Consider the following 19,555-nt stretch of genomic DNA (forward strand, 5'->3'; position numbering starts at 1 on the left):
TTTATATACATTATAGGATCTTTGCAATAATTGTTAAGAAGCTTTAGGCTGTCACTAGGAATCAAAATCTACAGCATCATTAATGCGTTAAGAAATCTATTTTAGTAGCAATATTTTTAAGTGAGTTAATTCTTTCCCCTGTTTTCCTTTTTTTAGTATCTGATTCATGGTTTTATTTTTCTTGGTGTCAACAAAACCAAGAGGAAAATTTCTGTTCAGTATGTCTCATATGAGTGTTTATATAGCCCGAGGAGAGCAAGAACCTTTCCCCCACTTTTCTTTTGGAAAACATGGTATTTTGTGTTTGTTTTCCCTTACGTCATCAGTGACACAGATAGAAGGCACTGAAGTAAGTTTCTTCAAACTGTGAGTTCGCCTTACAGACTGTTAACCAATAGCACACTGAAATGAACAGAAAACTGTCTGGAAACTTACTGCTTTGACTCCAGCACAAAATGGCCTGCTATACAGTGTAAGGTGATCCTCTGGTAGTTTAGAATCTCCTCTGCCACCCCCTCCCCAGTGCTGCTCACAATAAGACTGTGGATAAGAAAAGAGGACATGGCCAGGGCTTCCTTATGCCCCACTGATCCCCCATCTGCTATACTGGCTCCTTGAGGGCATCAGCAGCCTGCATAATTTACAGCCAACTTCAGACTTGTCCAAATTAACAGGGGTACCACTCTCGTGTATATCCATACCAGGATCAGGAGAATTTCAAAGCCATGTGTTCACACGCTAGCATGAACTGCGCATTCCTTAGCCATAGCCAAGGGTCTGGCCACTGTGCCTGGATTTTAGTAAAACTATTTGTATACCATATCACAACATCTGCCTCAAAAGTCAAATTGGCTTAAATAAATACTATCATGGGATGTGAAAAATGGATTAACTAAAGTTAATAAATAGCAAAGTAACAACCTTTGTGGTGGCAGAGTTGGTGAACTGCAAGGATCGGTGGGAAGAGGGAATAGGAAGCACATTAAATGATCATTAGAAATGACACTAAAAGAAGTTGCGCACACACACACAGTTGGGGTCAGAAATGTAATTTTAAATGCTCTAATGAGATCACAAAGAAGAGCAAAATGTATCGAAGTGAGATTCACTTAGGAAAAAGTACAAACCCAGACATCCAACAGGAAAAAGAAAAAATATTATACCAATCTAAAACAAGCATAACGTGGGAAAGAAAACCTGGAAAGCACTGATGCTGAAAGAGACCTAGAAACGAGAGTTAACAGCAAATCAGAGATGAATTTGCAATGGGATAGGGTTACTACACAAGGGGACTACAATTCTGGGCTCTATATCAAATAATTATTAGGAAGAAGCCATAAACACAGATAATATGCTCAATATAGGACAGGCACAATTGGAATGCTGAGGTCAGCTCCATGCACCTGTCATTAGCATAAGGACTGAGACAAACAGGGAATCTAGAAAAGAGGAACAAAAAGGAGTGGGTTGGAGGAGTGGACTCATGAGGAAAGATTAAGAAGTGCTAAATGCATACGGTTTAGCAATGTGAAGGGAAGAGGGAGAGATACAACTCTCCTAATATTTACAGACAACACACAAAGGTAGACTATACCATACACAATGAAACTAAGTAACAGACAATTTAAACATCAGAAAAAGTGTTCTCAAAGTGAGATGCCCCATTGTCTAGTTTCTTATGAACAAAAACTGTAAGATGTTCTAGAGGAAACAACCTTGTATTGGCGGGGAGATTAAACTGATGAGCTGTGAAAATTTCTCTAATTTCTATACCATACTTTCGTGAGTTTAAAAGAATACATACACACTTCCATCCAGAATCAACTTTATTAGTCAGCAACATTAATTTAAAAAGTAGCAACATTTTGGGTATGCCACATCAGCACCACAATCAACAGAGCCTGGGTGCGAGCAGCCACACTACAAAGCCATATGTAAAAGTTACTGTGTCCTCACGGGTGAGATGTGTCACTAGGACTTTTGGGGGAATATCCCATGGTTCTTTGTGCTGCTGCAAGCCGAACCACTCTGATCACTTCCCAGTGAGTTGTGGGAAAATTTGTTTGCTGTCTGGGCACACAGGGGAGTTTGGGAGCAGGCACTGGACAACTATCAGCACACACGTGCTTTAGCCTGTGTTCTCACTGCAAACTGGATGGGTTACCAGCCTGCATGAAAGCAGCATACATGCTTTAGCCTACCATCCCAAACAAGCCAGAAAGCCTGAATAGAAAGGACCAATAAACTCATGTCACAGGTATTTTGCATGTGGAACAGAAAGGGGTTAGCAGAAATACCCAGATAAGAGCCTAGGCTAACTCTACAGTGAAGACATACCCTTTAAAGCGAATTTAGAACCATGCATTATGAAAGCAACCTCAGCATACGGTTGTTGTGTACTTAAACATATGAGTAGATCAAAGTCTTAAAAGACAACCGATCCATCATAATTCCAGAAATCACAGTTGCAGGAGCACACATTTGACTAATTAAGAGATATTCTTCCAAAGTCACTGTCACCACTGTGCATTTTTAGGACAATTCTGTGATTATTTGTATCCTCTAGTAAATGTTAGTCATTGAATCATTTGATCTGTTTTTCTACTGTTTAAAAAGACACAGCCAAGTTTCTGGATATTGTACTACTAAAATCTATTTAAAATATGCAGCTATCCTGTACCTACCAATTTAAAATCCCATGCATTAAATCTGCTTTCTTCCTTTGATTTTTTTTAAGCCTGTAAACTCTTGGATAAGTTTTAAAAGTTCCATCTTCTAATACACACTGAGGTTTTTCTATACTATCTTATGAGAGACGGTAAGGATAGTTTTTCTTTCTGCCTGACCCCTTGTTCGTGAAAGTATTAGATTTGTATGTGCTCATAAGGGTTCTGATGCTTTGAAAAATCTGGCCTGAAGAGTTGAACTATAACATTAATTTATCTTACATTACACTGTAAACTCTTCCAGAAAAGGGACACTGATCTTAAGGTATGTCTACACTTTGAGCTGTGGTGTGATTTTCAACTCGAGGAGCCATCCTTGCCCTAGCTTTTATCAAGCTAGCACACTAAAAACAGAATGTAGCTGTTGCAGCAGCAGGAGAGGCTAGATGCAGGAGAGGCTAGATCCTGCCATTACATTCTATTTTTAGCACACTAGCTTGATGAGAGCTAGCACAAGTATGACTCCTCAAACTGGGAATCACGCCCCACCTCGAAGGGCAGACTTACCCTTCACTATCTGTAAAGTGACACATACATTTACATAACAATCATATGAAAACCATTAGTATCAAACATTTTACATCCATTCCCTCCTTCCTCACCCCTTTTACCAGAAGCTTGTGTTGATGTGGTATTTGTCAGTCTTTAAAGACATTTTTTTGCTTGTCTTTTATGCACGTCTACTCTGACCTGTTCAGTTATATAGTCTATAACAACAGAACACATCTGCCATGTTCTTTAATAACTATGTTATGTTAAAGTGCATTATTCATTGTTAGACTGTAGGTTTAGTGAATGCCATATAAACATGCTTTTGAAAACTAGTCATGTTAAAGACAACATGCTAGCTTCAATTTAAAAAGTAAACTACAGAAAATGTAACTAAAACTCTTTTGTAAAAATAATGAAAACACAAGAAAGGAAAGTAACTCCCTCTTTTTTCAACTTTTAAATATTTTTTCAAAAGCTTTCGGTCATTCTTTAGTGTTTCATTTCATTGTCTACTACTTAAAGGATTTAGATCTTTTCTATTGTACACATTACCACAGTATATAAGGCAACACTTAGGTGACAGAACACATATTAAAATCTTTATATTATTTCATATTGATGTTAGTCACTTTTTCTTTGTTCCTTTACAAACAGTTATTAAATTCACACAATCTTGCACGTGAGAAAAGTATGAACCACAGGATACTAAGTTCCTGCGACTCTCCTGGATGATCAGTGTTTATGCCAAAGTTGTGCTTCCTTTGTACTAAATGTCAATGTTTCTTCCTCAGTTTACCCCTCCAAGGCAAGTCTAGAGTAGGATAACATCCTGACAAGCAAACTTCAAGGTGCCCATACTAATTTTTCAACCTACCAACAGGAGTAAATAACTCTAGTATTGTGGTCACTGCAGCATTAAAAACTGACTTGATTCTTCACATTGTCTTAAATCAATGATACCTAGACAGAGGCTCGTGAGCCACAAGTGGCTCTTTAATGTGTCTCCTGTGGCTCTTTGCAGCACATTATATTAAAATACTGTGTGATTTAATTATTGACCAGTCTAAGTTATTAACCAATCAGGATGCTTTTACTATGTTATTAACCAACTTTAGTTGATAAAATAATACTTGGTCAGCTATTTTACTGTGAGAATTACACATATAAAAAAACCTAAATATTTCCCATCATACTGTTACGAATTACACCTGAGAGGACACACACACAACTGCTGCGAATTACACCTGAGAGGACACGCACAGTTTGGATCTAGGCTGAGGCATATAAACGAAGTCCACAACTGCAGAGTTCCCAAAAAACACTGAGTTTATTACGCTCGAGCGTGGTGCCCCCCTGCTAGCCAGGAGGGGACCCTGAATACAGGTTATACAAAGGTTATATACTTCTTAGCAAAGCATGTTGCCCTCGTGCATCGGAAACCTTAACCAATAAACAAACCCTTTTCTTATATACCACCTATCCCTGCTTGGTGCATTCCTCGTGCTAAACCAGTATGTTAATTACACAGTATGGTCCTAAAGCCATGCATCAGTAACTTTTATTATCAGGATGGGAGGCCTCACATCAAAGGCCAGGAGATAGGGAGTTAGAGACCGACAAAAAACAGATACTGGGAGTCAAGGCAGGCTGGAGACAAGGAGGAGGATTTTCACAGGGATGCAGTATCTAATTATCACTCCTCCTGGTGCATGATGTGCTTGCTTTTAGACAATGGTGGGCCCCAAACCAAAATGGAGTCACATGTGCTAACTTTTCCTTAACAATACTGTTTAAATACAAATATATAGTACTACAGTAAATGAAACAATGAATTCACACTACTGCGGTTCTTTTGGGTAATGCTGACTACTAATTTGGCTCCTGAATCACTGAGGTCTGAGTATCACTGTCTTAAATAGTTTGGTAACCACTGCACCAGTTTGCCATAAGAAATGTAAATCCGAAGAGATATTTTCAACCTCTTCAAGTCCAAAATTTGTTCTACCATAAATGTTATAGTCACAGTGAAGAAAGCGGTTTGGATTTTATACTTATACTTATCTTTAAAATAATCTGAGACATTATTGAAAACGCAATCAACATTCTGATGTGCCATACCAAAATACAATGTGTGATCTGTCCCTTTGGCTTTGCAGCAGCAGTCTATCAAACACTATTCTCAGAACTATTCCCACAGCTACTGACAATGGTGATGAGGCTAGACAGAGAAAGAGCAGACATGTTGAAATACAGCAAACACATCTGAAAATTGGATAAAACCGATAAGAGTGTAAGTTTCTATTACAAATGACAAACATGAAATAAGTTAATAATACAATTTTACATGGAACCAAATTAAGTCAAATGTAACAGACATTTGAAAATCCAAGAATTTATTTCAAGTGAACGATTACAAGCAACTAATACTAAGAAAGGCATAATCACGAATTCTAAAAAATTGCTTTTTGTTAAGAGACTAACAAAATAAAGGCATCACTATTATCTTCCTAATGCCGCTCCCCCTACAGATATATGGAATTCCTTCTGATATGTCAAGATAAATTGTGAATCTGTGCCATTTAAAATTAAGCCCTGCGGTATAAAATCGAAGATACATAAAGATTCTACAATATTTCTCAAGCACTAGGACAAGGAAAACTTTAATATAAAATGAGTACGTGAAGAAACATTTGCACATTAAATTCTTAATAGCAGCATGGAATATGCCACAATGGATTAATACACTCATTTTGACACCTATAAAGACCCCAAAGCAAGCGTAGCTGGTATCAATTCACTGCTGAATTGGCAGGCATTTTGGAAGAGAAGTATGAAATGGTTTTCACATAAAAGAAAAGTTTGCACTGGAATCTTCTGTTTGTTTTAGTATCTGTTGTAACTCTCCATAAGTTACAGCAGTAACATTTTTATACATCCGTGCAGATGAAAGGATATCTTTTTGGAAAAAATAAACCTTCAAGTTTGCCAGATATGATAGACCTGGGAGCTGTAAGAGTCTGATGAATATTTGCTGGATACTTATTTTTCCCCATTCTATACCTCAACATTCAGAATGAGAGGGTTTTTTTGTTTCAAAACTAGAGCAATATAGGCTCCCCCCCCCGAGCTCCTCATGAATATCAGTCTTACATTGTATAACAATTTCACTAATGATATCAGACGTGGTGCGTGTCTTATATATATATATATATATATATATATAAAAATAAATAAAAATGTATACGTGTACATGTGTACACACACAAATTTCAGTTCAGACTACAGGGCTTGTAGCAGCCTGCCTAACTGCAAGATGAAGTTGCTTATCCTACATGCTTTTGCCTAGCCACCTCAGACAACCTCCCTTTTATGGCAGAATTATGAAATAATGTTTGACATTAAATACTGCTCCATTTTATATATTTTTTAGCATATAGACCAAATGTAAATTTTAAAAGTGCTTATATTCATCTGCTAAAAAAACATGACAGGGACTAGTCAAGGGACATATAGAATTATACTTGATAATCAATTAGGAAGATGATTAATTTTATCTTCACATAATACCCATTGCTAAATTGAGTACTACTAGTGTGAAAGGGTTTTTCAAAGGCCTTTTCAGCTAAATTAGAATCTAGGATTCCTCTTTGAATTTTACAGTAAAACCAGCAGACGCAGTGCAGTTGTTAATGCTAAGTGAACCTGAATCAACTTCTAGTGAAGTGGTCTTTTAAAGCTGTTGTATAAGTTTTCATCATAGCACACAAAAGTACATAGGAATGTTTAGTACTAGCAGCTGTGTGTGTACTAAACATTCAAAGTAATCAGTCTGAGCTGAAAATGTAGGTTTAAAATTATTTGCTTGAAAAAATTTCTTTTGTTGTCTCTTATAACTTTGACAACATGATTTAAGCAATCACACTAGGGATATGCCTGCACTGCAATTAGATACCATGGCTGGTCCATGCCACTTGACTCAGGCTCACAGGGCAGTTTAATTGCAGCGTGGACGTTTAGACTCGGGTTCTGGGACCCTCCCACCTCATAAGCCCGAACCTGAACATTTGCACTGCAATTAAACAATCCCCGAGCCAAGCCCCTCAAGCCCGAGTCAGCTGGCACAGGCCAGCTGCGGGTTTTTAAATCACTGTGTAGACATACTGTATGTGAGTTTTTTTAAAATTTACAGAGGTCTGCTGGCTGGGCTACTTGCCTATAAATCTTATTGATCTTGAGAACTGGAGAGAAAACAGTTGATTAAAAAGAGATGGCAAATAAGTAGGACTGTCGATTAATTGCAGTTACCTCACGGGTTTAACTCAAAAAAATTAATCGTGATCAATCAGTTTAAATCACACTTTTCAACAATAGAATACCAACTGAAATTTATTAAACAGTTTTGGATTTTTTCTACATTTTCAAATGCACTGCTTTTAATTACAAACACAGAATACAAAGTGTACAGTGCTCACTTTATATTATTTATTACAAATATTTGCACTGTAAAAATTTTTAAAAAATAAATTTTTCAATTCACCTCATACAAGTACTATAGGGCAATCTCTCTCCTGAAAGTGCAATTTACAAATGTAGATTTTTTTTTGTTACATAACTGCACTCAAAAACAAAATGTAAAACTTTAGACTACAAATCCACTCAGTCCTACTCCTTTTTCAGCCAATCGCTAAGACAAACAAGTTTGTTTACATTTTCAGGAGATAATGTTACCGGCTTCTTATTTACAACGTCACCTGAAAGTGAGAACAGGCATACACATGACACCTTTGTAGCCCGCATTGCAAGGCATTTTTGTGCCAGATATGCTGAAGATTCATATGTCACTTCACGCTTCAGCCACTATTCTAGAGGACATGCTTTCAAGCTGAAAACACTCATTTAAAAAAAAAAAAAAAAAAAAGTGTGTTAAATAAATTTGTGACTCAACTCCTTGGGGGAGAATTGTATGTCTCCCTGTAGGGAGCCAGGGTGGCTTCCCTCCGAACCAGACAGTAAAGAGCCACCCTCTCAGCCTGAGTGGGCGGGGCCAGATCAAGCTTATGCCAATCCCCGGAAGGGGAGGGGTGGGACAGGAAGTACAAAGGGCGGGGCCCTTTGCCCAGTGAGGGCAGCACCAGGGAGGGAGACAGTCACAGGCTGCTCCCTCATGATCCTGCTGCCAACCCAGGAGGAAGGCCTGTGGCGACCAGGACTGCCAGCCACTGAGTACCCGGAGGACCTGGAGGGGCCTGGCTGTAGCCCAGGCCAGCGTCAGTCCAAACACAGAGAAGGAGCTGGAGCTGCCAGCAGCGGAATACCTGGACGAGCTGGAGGGACCGGAGAGACCCGCTTGAGAGACTGGGTAGGAACTAGCCCAGGGGCAGAACTGCACCGTGTGGTGGGTGTATTTGGTCAGCGGGGCGCGGATGGCCCCCAGCTGACCAAGCAGCAGGACCTTCGCCTCCCGCCACTGTCAGGGCTCTGGGCTCGAACGCAGTGGAGTTGGGTGGGCCTGCGTTCCCCTACCCCGGCCAACCTGCCTTGGGTAGCAAAACTGCGCGCTACCAACCCATACCAGCGCTCCCCTGCCTGAGGGGCGCGCTGCAGACTCGTGCCGGCGCTCCCCTGCCTGAGGGGCGCGCTGCAGACTCATGCCGGCGCTCCCCTGCCAGCACACCTTTCCCACTAATTCCCCAGTGCCCGAAAGGTGTGACTAAGGCCTGCCAGTGGGACCATAGCTCTCCATTGCCCCCTAGGGGCTTGGAGGACCGACTGAAACCTGTCACACTCCCCATATATTTCATGTTATGGTAGTCTCAGATGATGACCCAGCACATGTTCGTTTTAAGAACACTTTCACTCCAGATTTGGAAAATGCAAAGAAGGTACCAATGTAGATTTCTAAAGATAGCTACAGCACTTCACCTAGGTTTAAGAATCTGAAGCGCCTTCCAAAATCTCAGAGGGATGAGGTGTAGCACATGCTTTCAGAAGTCTTAAAACAACAACACACTGCAGCGGAAACTACAGAAGACAAACCACAAAAAAAGAAAACCAACCTTCTGCTGGTGGCATCTGACTCAGATGATGAAAATGCATCAGCGTGTACTGCTTTGGATCATTATCAAGCAGAACCCATCATCAGTATGGAAGCATGTCCTCTGGAATTGTGGTTGAAGCATGAAGGGACATATGAATCTTTAGTGCATCTGGCACGTAAGTATCTTGTGATGCCAGCTACAACAGGGCCATGCGAACTCACTTTCAGGTGACATTGTAAACAAGCAGTGGGCAGCATTATCTCCTGCAAATGTAAACAAACTTGTCTGTCTGATCGATTGGCTGAACAAGAAGTAGGACTGAGTGGACTTGTAGAATTATGTACAAAAAATAACTGCATTCACAAATAAAACAGTGTAAAACTTTAATGATAAAGAGATTGCACTGCAGTACTTGTATCAGGTGAATTAAATACTATTTCTTTTGTTTCTTTTTTACAATGCAAACATTTGTAATAAAATATAAAGTGAGCACTGTACACTTTGTATTCTGTGTTGTAATTGAAATCAATATATTTGAAAATATGGAAAACATCCAAAAATACTTAAATAAATGGTATTCTATTATTAACAGTGCGATTAATTGCAATTAATGTTTTCAATCACTTGACTGCCCTACAAGTAAGCCTAATTAGGCTACTGTGTCTGTTATTCGCAAAGATTTTGAAAAATGGGTCAATATCTTGATTTACTTATGTAATCTAGCCTGTTGTACAGCCACGTCCTTGAAAACAATAGAAAAGTTACATGGCTGAAAGAATACTTTGATTTGTGGGATTCAGGGATTTAAAATGCAAGGCGTTACCAGTCTCACCATACTAATACAATATCTTTTGCATTTGCAGCATTTGAGACCAATACTGGCAGCCGAAATAAAAGCATACATCCTTCTGAAATAATTATTCCCATTTTACAATAAGACAATCATGACAGTCTGGGAAATGGGTCTATATGAAATCTGTGAATTTGGGTTGATTCTATGAAATTGCTCTATCACTGAACAAGTCATTTGTTACCTGTGCTAGTGTCACATATCTCAGGGCTCAGGAACAAGAGAGTCATTAAAACTGAATAGCCTTCCCTTCAAATGGGAGCACTTTAAAACAATGGGATGTCTGCAGTCTAGGGGAAAGCCAGTTCTACCCAGGTTGTCTAGAGAGCAGTGGTTCTCAAAGCCGGTCCGCTGCTTCTTCAGGGAAAGCCCCTGGCAGACCAGACTGGTTAGTTTACCTGCCGCATCCACAGGTTCAGGCGATTGCGGTTCCCAGTGGCTGCAGTTCGCCGCTCCAGGCCAATGGGGGCTGCAGGAAGCGGTGTGGGCCAAGGGACGTGCTGGCCGCCCTTCCCGCATCCCCCATTGGCCTGGAGCAGCGAACTGCGGCCACTGGGAGCCGTGATCGGCCGAACCTGCGGACACGGCAGGTAAACAAACTGGTCCAGCCCGCCAGGGGCTTTCCCGGAACAAGCGGCGGACCGGCTTTGAGAACCACTGCTCTAGAGGAGAAGGGGTTGATCAGTTGAAAATCCACAGCAGAAAAGAAAGAACAAAGAAACATGGTGTTAGAACTTCCTTTTTTTTAAAAAAAAAATACAGATTCTAGGTAACAAAGGTTCTTTGAAGAGGGAGAACCTTTAAACCACTGGTTCTGAACAAGGTAAAGGGAGCTTGTTGCAGTAGTGAGAGGAGATTCTCCTGGACCCCATTTTCCCATCTCAAGCTTCTTTTCCTGATCAGGGAAAGGACCTGGGACCCCAGAAGGAACTCACCAAAAGCCAAACAACACTCAAGAGTAGAGAGGACTCTGAGGGACGGAAATGCATACTGGTGTTCCTTTTAACACTTAATCATTTTAAATTATTTTTTAAAAATGATATAAGAAACTAAAGCCTATTCTATATTCTGCAGCACAGAAGTCAATTTAGAATCAAACAAGTTAGAACTTGGTGAGGTAAAGTCTCAAAAACGGTTTTCCTTAAGTTGTTTGGTGAAATGGCTAACTTAGGTTAGTCAGGCTCTTTCAGGCAATTCCACAATTCACAGAATGGCATTCACGAAGTAAGTACTTGTAAATATTTTCAAACCAAGAAATAAAAGTGGAGGTTTGATATGATCATCTTCGCATAAACACATACATACATATTTGGATCATTACTTATTCAAATAAATTTTGCACAACCAGTTATGTGCACCTAACATAAAAACTTTTCCCCTTTACTACTTAAAATGACTTGCATTGCGTATCAGGAAAATTAGTACACTACTTCACCTTGTCCCACAAAGCTATAGACTGAAAAGTCTACATCACCAGGTACAAAGCACATCTCATTGTGAGTGCAGCACACGTATTTAACATAGTAACGGAAATGGGTTAGTGTAAAACAGTTACATATAGTTTAGAGAGGGTTAAACTATTTTCCAAAACCAGAATACCTTTGTGCTAGTTGTACAGGACTTTAATGAACTAGAAGGTTGGATCTCACACTTAAGTCATATAGTAAAAGAATATTTAAAGATTAAAAATTCTGTACCTTTGACTCCACATTGCTTAACAAGAGAGGAATGTCAGAAGATGATGACTTTGATAGGCCCAGCGCGTCACAGAGAGTTTGTACTTCCTGATAGATTTCGTTATTCTTTTCCAAATGAGAACTTTTAAGTTGCTTGCTGTGCAATATTTGTAAAGCTTGAAGCTCTGTACTTAAAAATACTAGAGAGAAAAAAAGTGTTATAATAGCATCTTTAAGACATCTTGAATATTTTTGTGCCGGTATTCTCATAGTAAATAAAACGTACTGTAATACAAACGTATCAGAAAAGAAGTAGGCAGAATTCTGCAAACTTAATGAAAAATGTCAAAGAGCTACTACTTTATACAAACGTATTAGAGTTATAAGCATGTAACTGATTGGTACTCAGTTTTTTGGGAAGAGGCCTACTTCCTTCCTGACAAAGACCACCAATATAATTCTGAAAAATGTATAAGAAAATCCCATATTAGAGAAAAACAGAGTCATCAAAAAAGTTATATTTCCTCTAAAAACCCTCAAAATATTGCCCTTATATGTGTAACAGGCAATGCCACCTATTAAGATTGCCTAACGTGTCATATTACACAACCCCGTTTTCAGTTGTTTATAAAACTTTGCCAAACTTTAATCGGCTGGGCTTAAATTTTTCAAGGTGGCTTCAAAAGTCATGAAAGGTCAAAACTGAGGTTGCCTATGTGATGTCATTAAAGACTGTATCATAATCTATACAGCATGAATTAAGGTTGACAGACAAGCTAATTTCTAGCATTTCCTAACTTTTGAGCACTTGACTTTGCAACCTCAGGCCTGGTCTACACTTAAAAGTTACAAGTTAAGTCATAGTCTGATCCTCTATATCCAACCAGTTGAAGCCCAGTGATATGTGTGTGGAGGGGAAGCTTGCAGTGCCAGTCTCCTTGTCCAGACAGTCCCTTGGGTTCCTTACCCCAATGTATCTCCCTGCCCCAGAGGTCCAGTTCTCGTCCCCTTTACATTTGAGTCAGGCAGTTTCTTCCTCCACGCTACCTAGGTGCCAGCAGGGAGGTCACTGAGAGCACAGGTGAGACAGACTCCTTGCTCTCAGTTCCACTGCCATACCTAACTCGAAGCAGCTGTTACAGGGAAGAAGCTGGACTTTCCCTGTATCTCCAGGTTGGAGCATGTGCAGTTATTCTGTTGGGATGGCACAGGTACTTTCTGGTGACACACAGGAACTGTGAATGGCTGCAGCATGCTCAGTGCTGATGGAATCTCCAGAGATCTTAGCTACTTTAATCTCAGCTAAAGCACTCACATGCAGATGCACAGGCAACATTTATGCTGGTATTTTCTAACTTTTGCATGCTTGACTTTGAAAAGTTAATGATCTTTTAACATGGTTTTTGGTGTGTAATATAATTAGCAGCCAGAAAACAGTGTATTCGGACACTCAGAATGGGGGAGGTGGAGCATCACTGATGTTAAAAAACTAGTATTTTCTATGCCACTTGAATCCTGAAGTCTATTGGGTGTTCTTAATTACTGCACAAAACTCCCATTGAGTTATACTTATAGATCAAGGGCTACAGAACATAACTGTGAAGACAAATATGAGGCAAAAGAAATATCAACACTGAAGACATTGGAAGATAAGCAACCAAAAACGTGAAACAAACTATGATGTTAGAGAAGATAAATATGCAAAAGATTAAAGAACACAAAGAGCTTACAAAAAGTAAATATTATTGCAAGAGTGAAAATTGTTGCAACTTACACAGGAGTTTAAGACAATCCTCTTTCTTTTTTAACCTGTCCTTAATGTCTCCAGACACAAGTGTTGAATACGGACAAGCCATTTCTTTTAAAAAACCACTAATCTCAAGCTGGAAACTCTCTACATCTTCCCCACCTTAAGAAAATAAGAAAAAAAATCACTACAAAATTCAGCGGGTTTTTTTTTATTTTAAACTCAAATTTGTTATTAAGAAAATTAATTATAATTACAAGTTTAAACATAACATATTAGTTTATGACCAATTCAATAGGACTTTATCTTAAATTAAAAATGGAGTCCTATACATAAATAAGCAAGAATTTTAAATTAGAAGAAACCATAACACCTTCATATTTCAAAACCAGAAGACAATACTATAATGATCCCCCAACGCAAGGAACCAACGCAATCAGTTGAAGTGGACTAGTAGTTTACATCGAGTGGGATAGGCTTTATTTTCCCTTCAAACCATAACATGGGTGTCATTTTTATATCAAAAATCATAGATCATAGTTAGGGCCCTGCCAAATTCACGGTCCATTTCACGGTCATAGGGTTTTTAAAATAGTAAATTTCATTATTTCAACTATTTAAATCTGAAATTTCACAGTGTTGTAATTGTAGGGGTCCTGACCCCAAAAGGAGTTATGGCGGGGAGATCGCAATACTGCTACTCTTACTTCTGCACTGCTACTGGCAGCAGTGCTGCCTTCAGAGCTGGGGAGCTGGAGAGTGGCAGCTGCTGGCTGGGAGCCCAGCTCTGAAGGCAGAGCCACTGCCAAGAGCAGCGCAGAAGAAAGGGTGGCATGGTATAGTATTGCCACCCTTACTTCTGCACCACTGCTGCCGGGTCGCTGCCTTCAGTGCTGGGCACCTGGCCAACTGCCACTACTCTCCGGCCACCCAGCTCTGAAGGCAGTGCAGAAGTAAGGGTGGCAATACCGCAACCCCCCTAAAATAATTTTGTGACTCCCCTGCAACTCTCTTTTGGGTCAGAAATCCCAATTTGAGAAATGCTGGTCTCCCCCATGAAATCTAGTCTTTTGTGTGCTTTTACCCTATACTATACAGATTTCACAGGGGGAGACCAGATTTCACAGTCTGTGACGCGTTTTTTGTGGCTGTGAATTTGGTAGGGCACTAATCATAGTAATAGGATGAAATTTAATAGTGCGAAGTGGAAGGTCATGCAATTAGGAACGAACAACAGAAATTTTTCCTATAAACTGGGGATTTAATTGGAAGTGACAGAGGAGGAGAAAGACCGAGGTCTACTGATTGATCACAGGACCAAAGAAGGGCTACTAGCATGATCGGAGGAATGGAAAGCCAACCTTATGATAGGAGATTCAAAGAGCTTTGCTTGTTCAGCCTAACCCAGTGGTTTTCAACCTGTGGTCCGCAGACTCTAAAATTTCCAAAGGGGTCTGCATCTCCATTTGAAATTTTTTAGGGGTCTGAAAATGCAAAAAAGGTTGAAAACCACTAGCCTAATCAAAAGAAGGCTGACTTTCTCTATAAATACATGTATTTAATGATTTTTTCTAACAAATGGACATATACTGGCCATCAATAAATTTAGGCTTGAAATTAGATAAAGGTTTCTAATCATCAGAGGAGTTAAGTTCTGGAACAGCCTTCCAAGGGGGGTAGTGGAGGTAAAAAAACCTAACTGACTTCAAGGCTGAGCTTGATAAGTTTATGGAGGGTAGTATGAGAAAAGGAGTACTTGTGGCACCTTAGAGACTAACAAATTTGAGCATAAGCTTTCGTGAGCTACAGCTCACTTCATCGGATGCACCTGCCTACAATGGCATATAGACAATCTGCGACTGCTAGTAGCAAATATCTCCAACAGTCCATGGGACTCTAAATGGGGAGGGCTCTGACTTATTACAGGAAATTCTTTCCCAGCTGGCTGGCTGGCGGGTTTTGCCCACATGCTTGGGGTGTAACGGACCACCTTACTTGGTGTCAGAAAGGAATTTTCCCCAGGTCACACTGGTAGAGAACCCAGGGGTTTTCACCTTCCTCTGCAGCACGGGGCATGCATCACTTGCATGTTTAAACTAGCATAAATGGTGGATGCTCTATAATGGAGGAGTCTCATGATTTGAAGACTTCAGTAACTCAGGCAGTGATTACAGGTCTATTACAGGAGCGGGCAGAAGAGGTCAGTGGCCTGCAACATGCAGAAGGTCATACTAGATGATCATGATGGTCCCTTCTGGCATTAATGTCTATGAGTCTACCTCGTGGGATGTTTTCACATAAAGAAGTTATGGAGGGAAAACTTAACTAAATGAGTTACGTACATATTGCTTTACCATTTCAAATCACAAAAATATAAAGTCTACAATCATTTGTAGGTTGTATGTGAATGTCTTTTTATAGTAAGATTTAAGAAAATTTTAAACAATTAAAAACAGAACACACCAACACATGAGTTTTACCCTTGGGTTTGTTCTTTACTACAACTATCTTACTCCTAAGCATCAATACTGTTTCTTTGACTAAGATTAAAAGGTTATTATTAAACAAAATATAAATTATAAAAAATAAACAGTCTTAACCACTACATTATTTCAATAAATTAAAGTTCAAATTTTGTGGAAATACCAGCTGTTGAAGTGATGCTTTCTTCCAGGTCACACACTGATTTTATTTCAGAACTTAACCAAACACAAAGCTCAGAAAAGTCTGGTGAAGATAATCCATTTTCTACTGCTTTGCTAAGTGCTTCCTCCCCTAACAGGGGACCTTCATACCTGAACAGGGGGGAAAAAAAAAATTGACAAATACAGCACCTGGATTTTAAATTTATTTTCATGTAAAATTGTTTCGCAGTTAGAAACTGGATTAATCCATTACAATTTTTTGAATCACTAAATTCATAATTCACATCTCTTACAAATTTTCCTAAATGTTAAATATTGTAAAAGAAATTATGCTGCACTAATGTTGATTTTCTGACAATGCAGAAAGTATGCATGTGTTTAAATACCACAGATATGTAAAACCACTTAGACGTATTTATACTTTTATTTAAGATTTGGACTATGCTGAAGAGATTATAAATCAGGACACAATTTAAATGGACTTAGTCAATTTAAAAAAAATTGTAAAGAAAACTGTTTTACCTATTACTTCAAATTACTAGCAATGAAATAATTTGAAAATCAAATGTACTTCTCATTATTTATGCCCTGTTTACTTTTTGCATTTCCCTGAGTTTGGACAATGAAAATAAATGAAATCTCTTTCATTTTGCTCATAATATATTTCACTTTCAGGTTCCTGGGGCTGCAACCTTTGGGGTTCAGGTACTATAGGGAAATGTTTAAAAACAGTTCTCATTGCAATTTTTAAAATTACACTGTAAACTCATCCTTATTTTCATTTCTTCAAATCATTATCTCTAGCAGAGTTCAAAGAAGCTAGGCTTTTTCAGGATTGGCACATTCTATTGTTGTGAGATTCTGTTTTGACGAATTTCTGTACCAAGTAAAAGGCCCTGCTACATAGATTTCTCCTTTACTTCTTGCTTGGTCTCCTAATAGCATATAGGTGCTCAGATACCACATATATAGAACCTATATAGAACAGAAGAAATATCTTCATTGCCTTTTCATAATGTCATGCAAGCTAACAATGTTGGTCATTGTTTCTAGCTTTACAGACACAGAGCGTTAGTGTAACTCTTCCCTCTTCCATGAGATGTGCATCTGAGATCTCTATTTCATGATTACACTTGAGGGAGAAATAAATATATATAGTTTTCACTATCCTAATATGGTCAAACCCATCAAATGATTAACTCTAAATAGAAGTCAAATAGGTAGTAAAACGTAAAGAAAGTCTTGCTTTTCCATATAATATGATCTAAATCTATTTTCTATTAAACATCCAAGATCTTACCAATTTATGTGATTGTATTCTTGATAGTCACTGTATCACAAAAGGGTTATTTTGAAATCTTAAGGCCCAATTCTGAGAAGTGCACTGTATGTGCCTCTATGGAGCCCCACTGACTTCAATAGGGCTCCTCTTGGGTCCAAGTTTCCACCCACATGGAGCAACTTGCAGGACGGGTACCCTATACTCAGAACTATTCCCAACAAATGGAATGCAGTAGGACTTACTTTAAGGAAGACAAAGTTGAATGAATACATTGGAGAAAAACACACATCCACTACTTGTACCATTAGCATTTACTGATTTCTAGTCTTCCAATAGTCATTTTGTGGAATCCTTTATCATGAGAGAGATACATATATATATAGTTTATTTTATTCCCACAGAAGTGTCACATGCTAGAGCACACTAGCCCTCTTCCCCTTTCAAAATAAGGTTCTGACAGGGTAAGCACAAAACACAGATGAATTACCCAGATCTCCCAGGTTAACACACACGCACAATGGTTGACGAAGTCCCTGCACCCATCCCTCAAGCCTAAGTGCCAACTTCTCCCATACCCATCTCCACACCTTCCCCCCCCTCCCCGCGGCCCCCTCCAAAGGATCGGTCCTTCCCAGGCGGGACCACAGCACCCCGACCCCCTGCTGGGGGGGGGGAGAGAGGGGGCGCGCACAACTCTTTAAATCAACACAGACCGCTGGCCCCCCAGGATCCCCTTGGGGATGCTCCTTCCGCCGCAGTTTCCCCTTCTTCCCACTCTCGCTCCCTCCCTCCCCTCAGGTCCCAGCTGGGGGCCATTTCTCGGTGCCAGAGACACGCCGGGGCTGGCGCCCCCGTGTCGCTCCGAGTCCCGCCGGAGCAGCCCCAGTCGCAGGCGGACAGCGCCGGGGGAGGCCGAGCTGCTCACAAGGCTTCAGGGGCTGAAGCGAGGGACTGTGGCGCAGAGGATCCAGTGCGGGCTGCTGAAGTGGGGCTGCGGGGAGCGACTGTTACCCGGCCTCCCCTGCAAACGGGGCCCACGGAGCCTCTGCACAACGGGAGCAGCGGACAGGCCCGGCGGCCGCCCCCCCACACTCACCCCAAAGCCTCCAGCGCGTCCAGAACGTCGCTCTCCATTTTCAGCTCCTGCTCGCGCGCCCTCATGCTGCCGGCGCGGCCCCGCCGCCCCCAGACTCCGCCCCGTCCGGCTCCCGGCTTCACACAGGCCCCGCGCCTGCACGGCCTCGCCTTTCCCTCCTCGCGCCCACACAGGCCCCGCCCCGCACAGCCTCGGCTGTCCCCCCACAGGCCCCGCCCCGCCTCGCCTCGGGTTCCCCCTCCCCCTCACACAGGCCCCGCCCCGCACGGCGCCGGGTGTCCGCCGCTCCCTCACACAGGCCCGGCCGCCCGCCCGTCTGGGGACGGTAGGCGCTGCTGGCCGACAGCGAGCGAGCCAGGCCCGGCACCTTCTACACACAGGCCTCCAGTTGCGGGGACGCGCTGAACGGGGGAGCTTCAAACGTTACTGACCAGATAGGCACAGAGAGTCCGAGGCGCTTCCTGAAATGCTCAGGACAGAGCCAGGGCCCCTCCGACCCCCCATCTCCATACAGGGCCCGAGGAAACTGGTCGGCAGTTTGGGGCAGGAAGTGGGGTGTCCTGGCGGCATGGGGGAAGCCTCACTCTGCCCCAGCCCCAGCCTTCCCCAGGCTGCCTCCCAGAGGCACGGGAGGCTGGAGTATCCCTGATTGGCTTCTGCAGGAAGCTTTCTAGCTCAGAGCAGGGTGACTGAGGTGGATGTTAAGGATAAAGGAGGCCAGAGTTTACACGTGCATTTTAAAAACAAATTATTTTTCATGTCTTCCCACCTCTGCCCCATAGCATTGACCTGGTCTCTGAGCTCCCTCCATAGACTGCCCCAGTCAGTCTTCCCTGACACGTGGGCACCCATCAAGACTTCTTCTGGTACTCAGTAATGAGAACGTGGCCTAAGAAACCCTTAATGCCAGCGGGCAAGAAGGCTACAGGTGTATTTTGATTCTGTTATGTACATCCTGGTTCACCAAAGAATGTCAAGTGAGGTCTTAAATGAAAGCTGGGGT

General features: G+C 41.2%; 1 protein-coding gene across 1 annotated transcript in view; it reads right to left on the reverse strand.

Moving 5' to 3' along the window:
• Positions 1-18,646, reverse strand: part of FAM98B (family with sequence similarity 98 member B) — a 45,257-nt gene extending 26,611 nt beyond the window's left edge. Inside the window, exons 1-4 of the mRNA XM_077818939.1 lie at positions 18,553-18,646; positions 16,176-16,324; positions 13,557-13,691; positions 11,804-11,982 (exon numbers count right to left, since the gene is read on the reverse strand). Of these exons, the coding sequence (XP_077675065.1) occupies positions 11,804-11,982; positions 13,557-13,691; positions 16,176-16,324; positions 18,553-18,617 (528 nt within the window). The 5' untranslated portion in view covers positions 18,618-18,646. The remainder of the gene's footprint in view (positions 1-11,803; positions 11,983-13,556; positions 13,692-16,175; positions 16,325-18,552) is intronic.
• Positions 18,647-19,555: the final 909 nt, after the last annotated feature.

Source organism: Eretmochelys imbricata, chromosome 6 (genome assembly GCF_965152235.1).
Source record: "Eretmochelys imbricata isolate rEreImb1 chromosome 6, rEreImb1.hap1, whole genome shotgun sequence".
Taxonomy (NCBI): domain Eukaryota; kingdom Metazoa; phylum Chordata; order Testudines; family Cheloniidae; genus Eretmochelys; species Eretmochelys imbricata.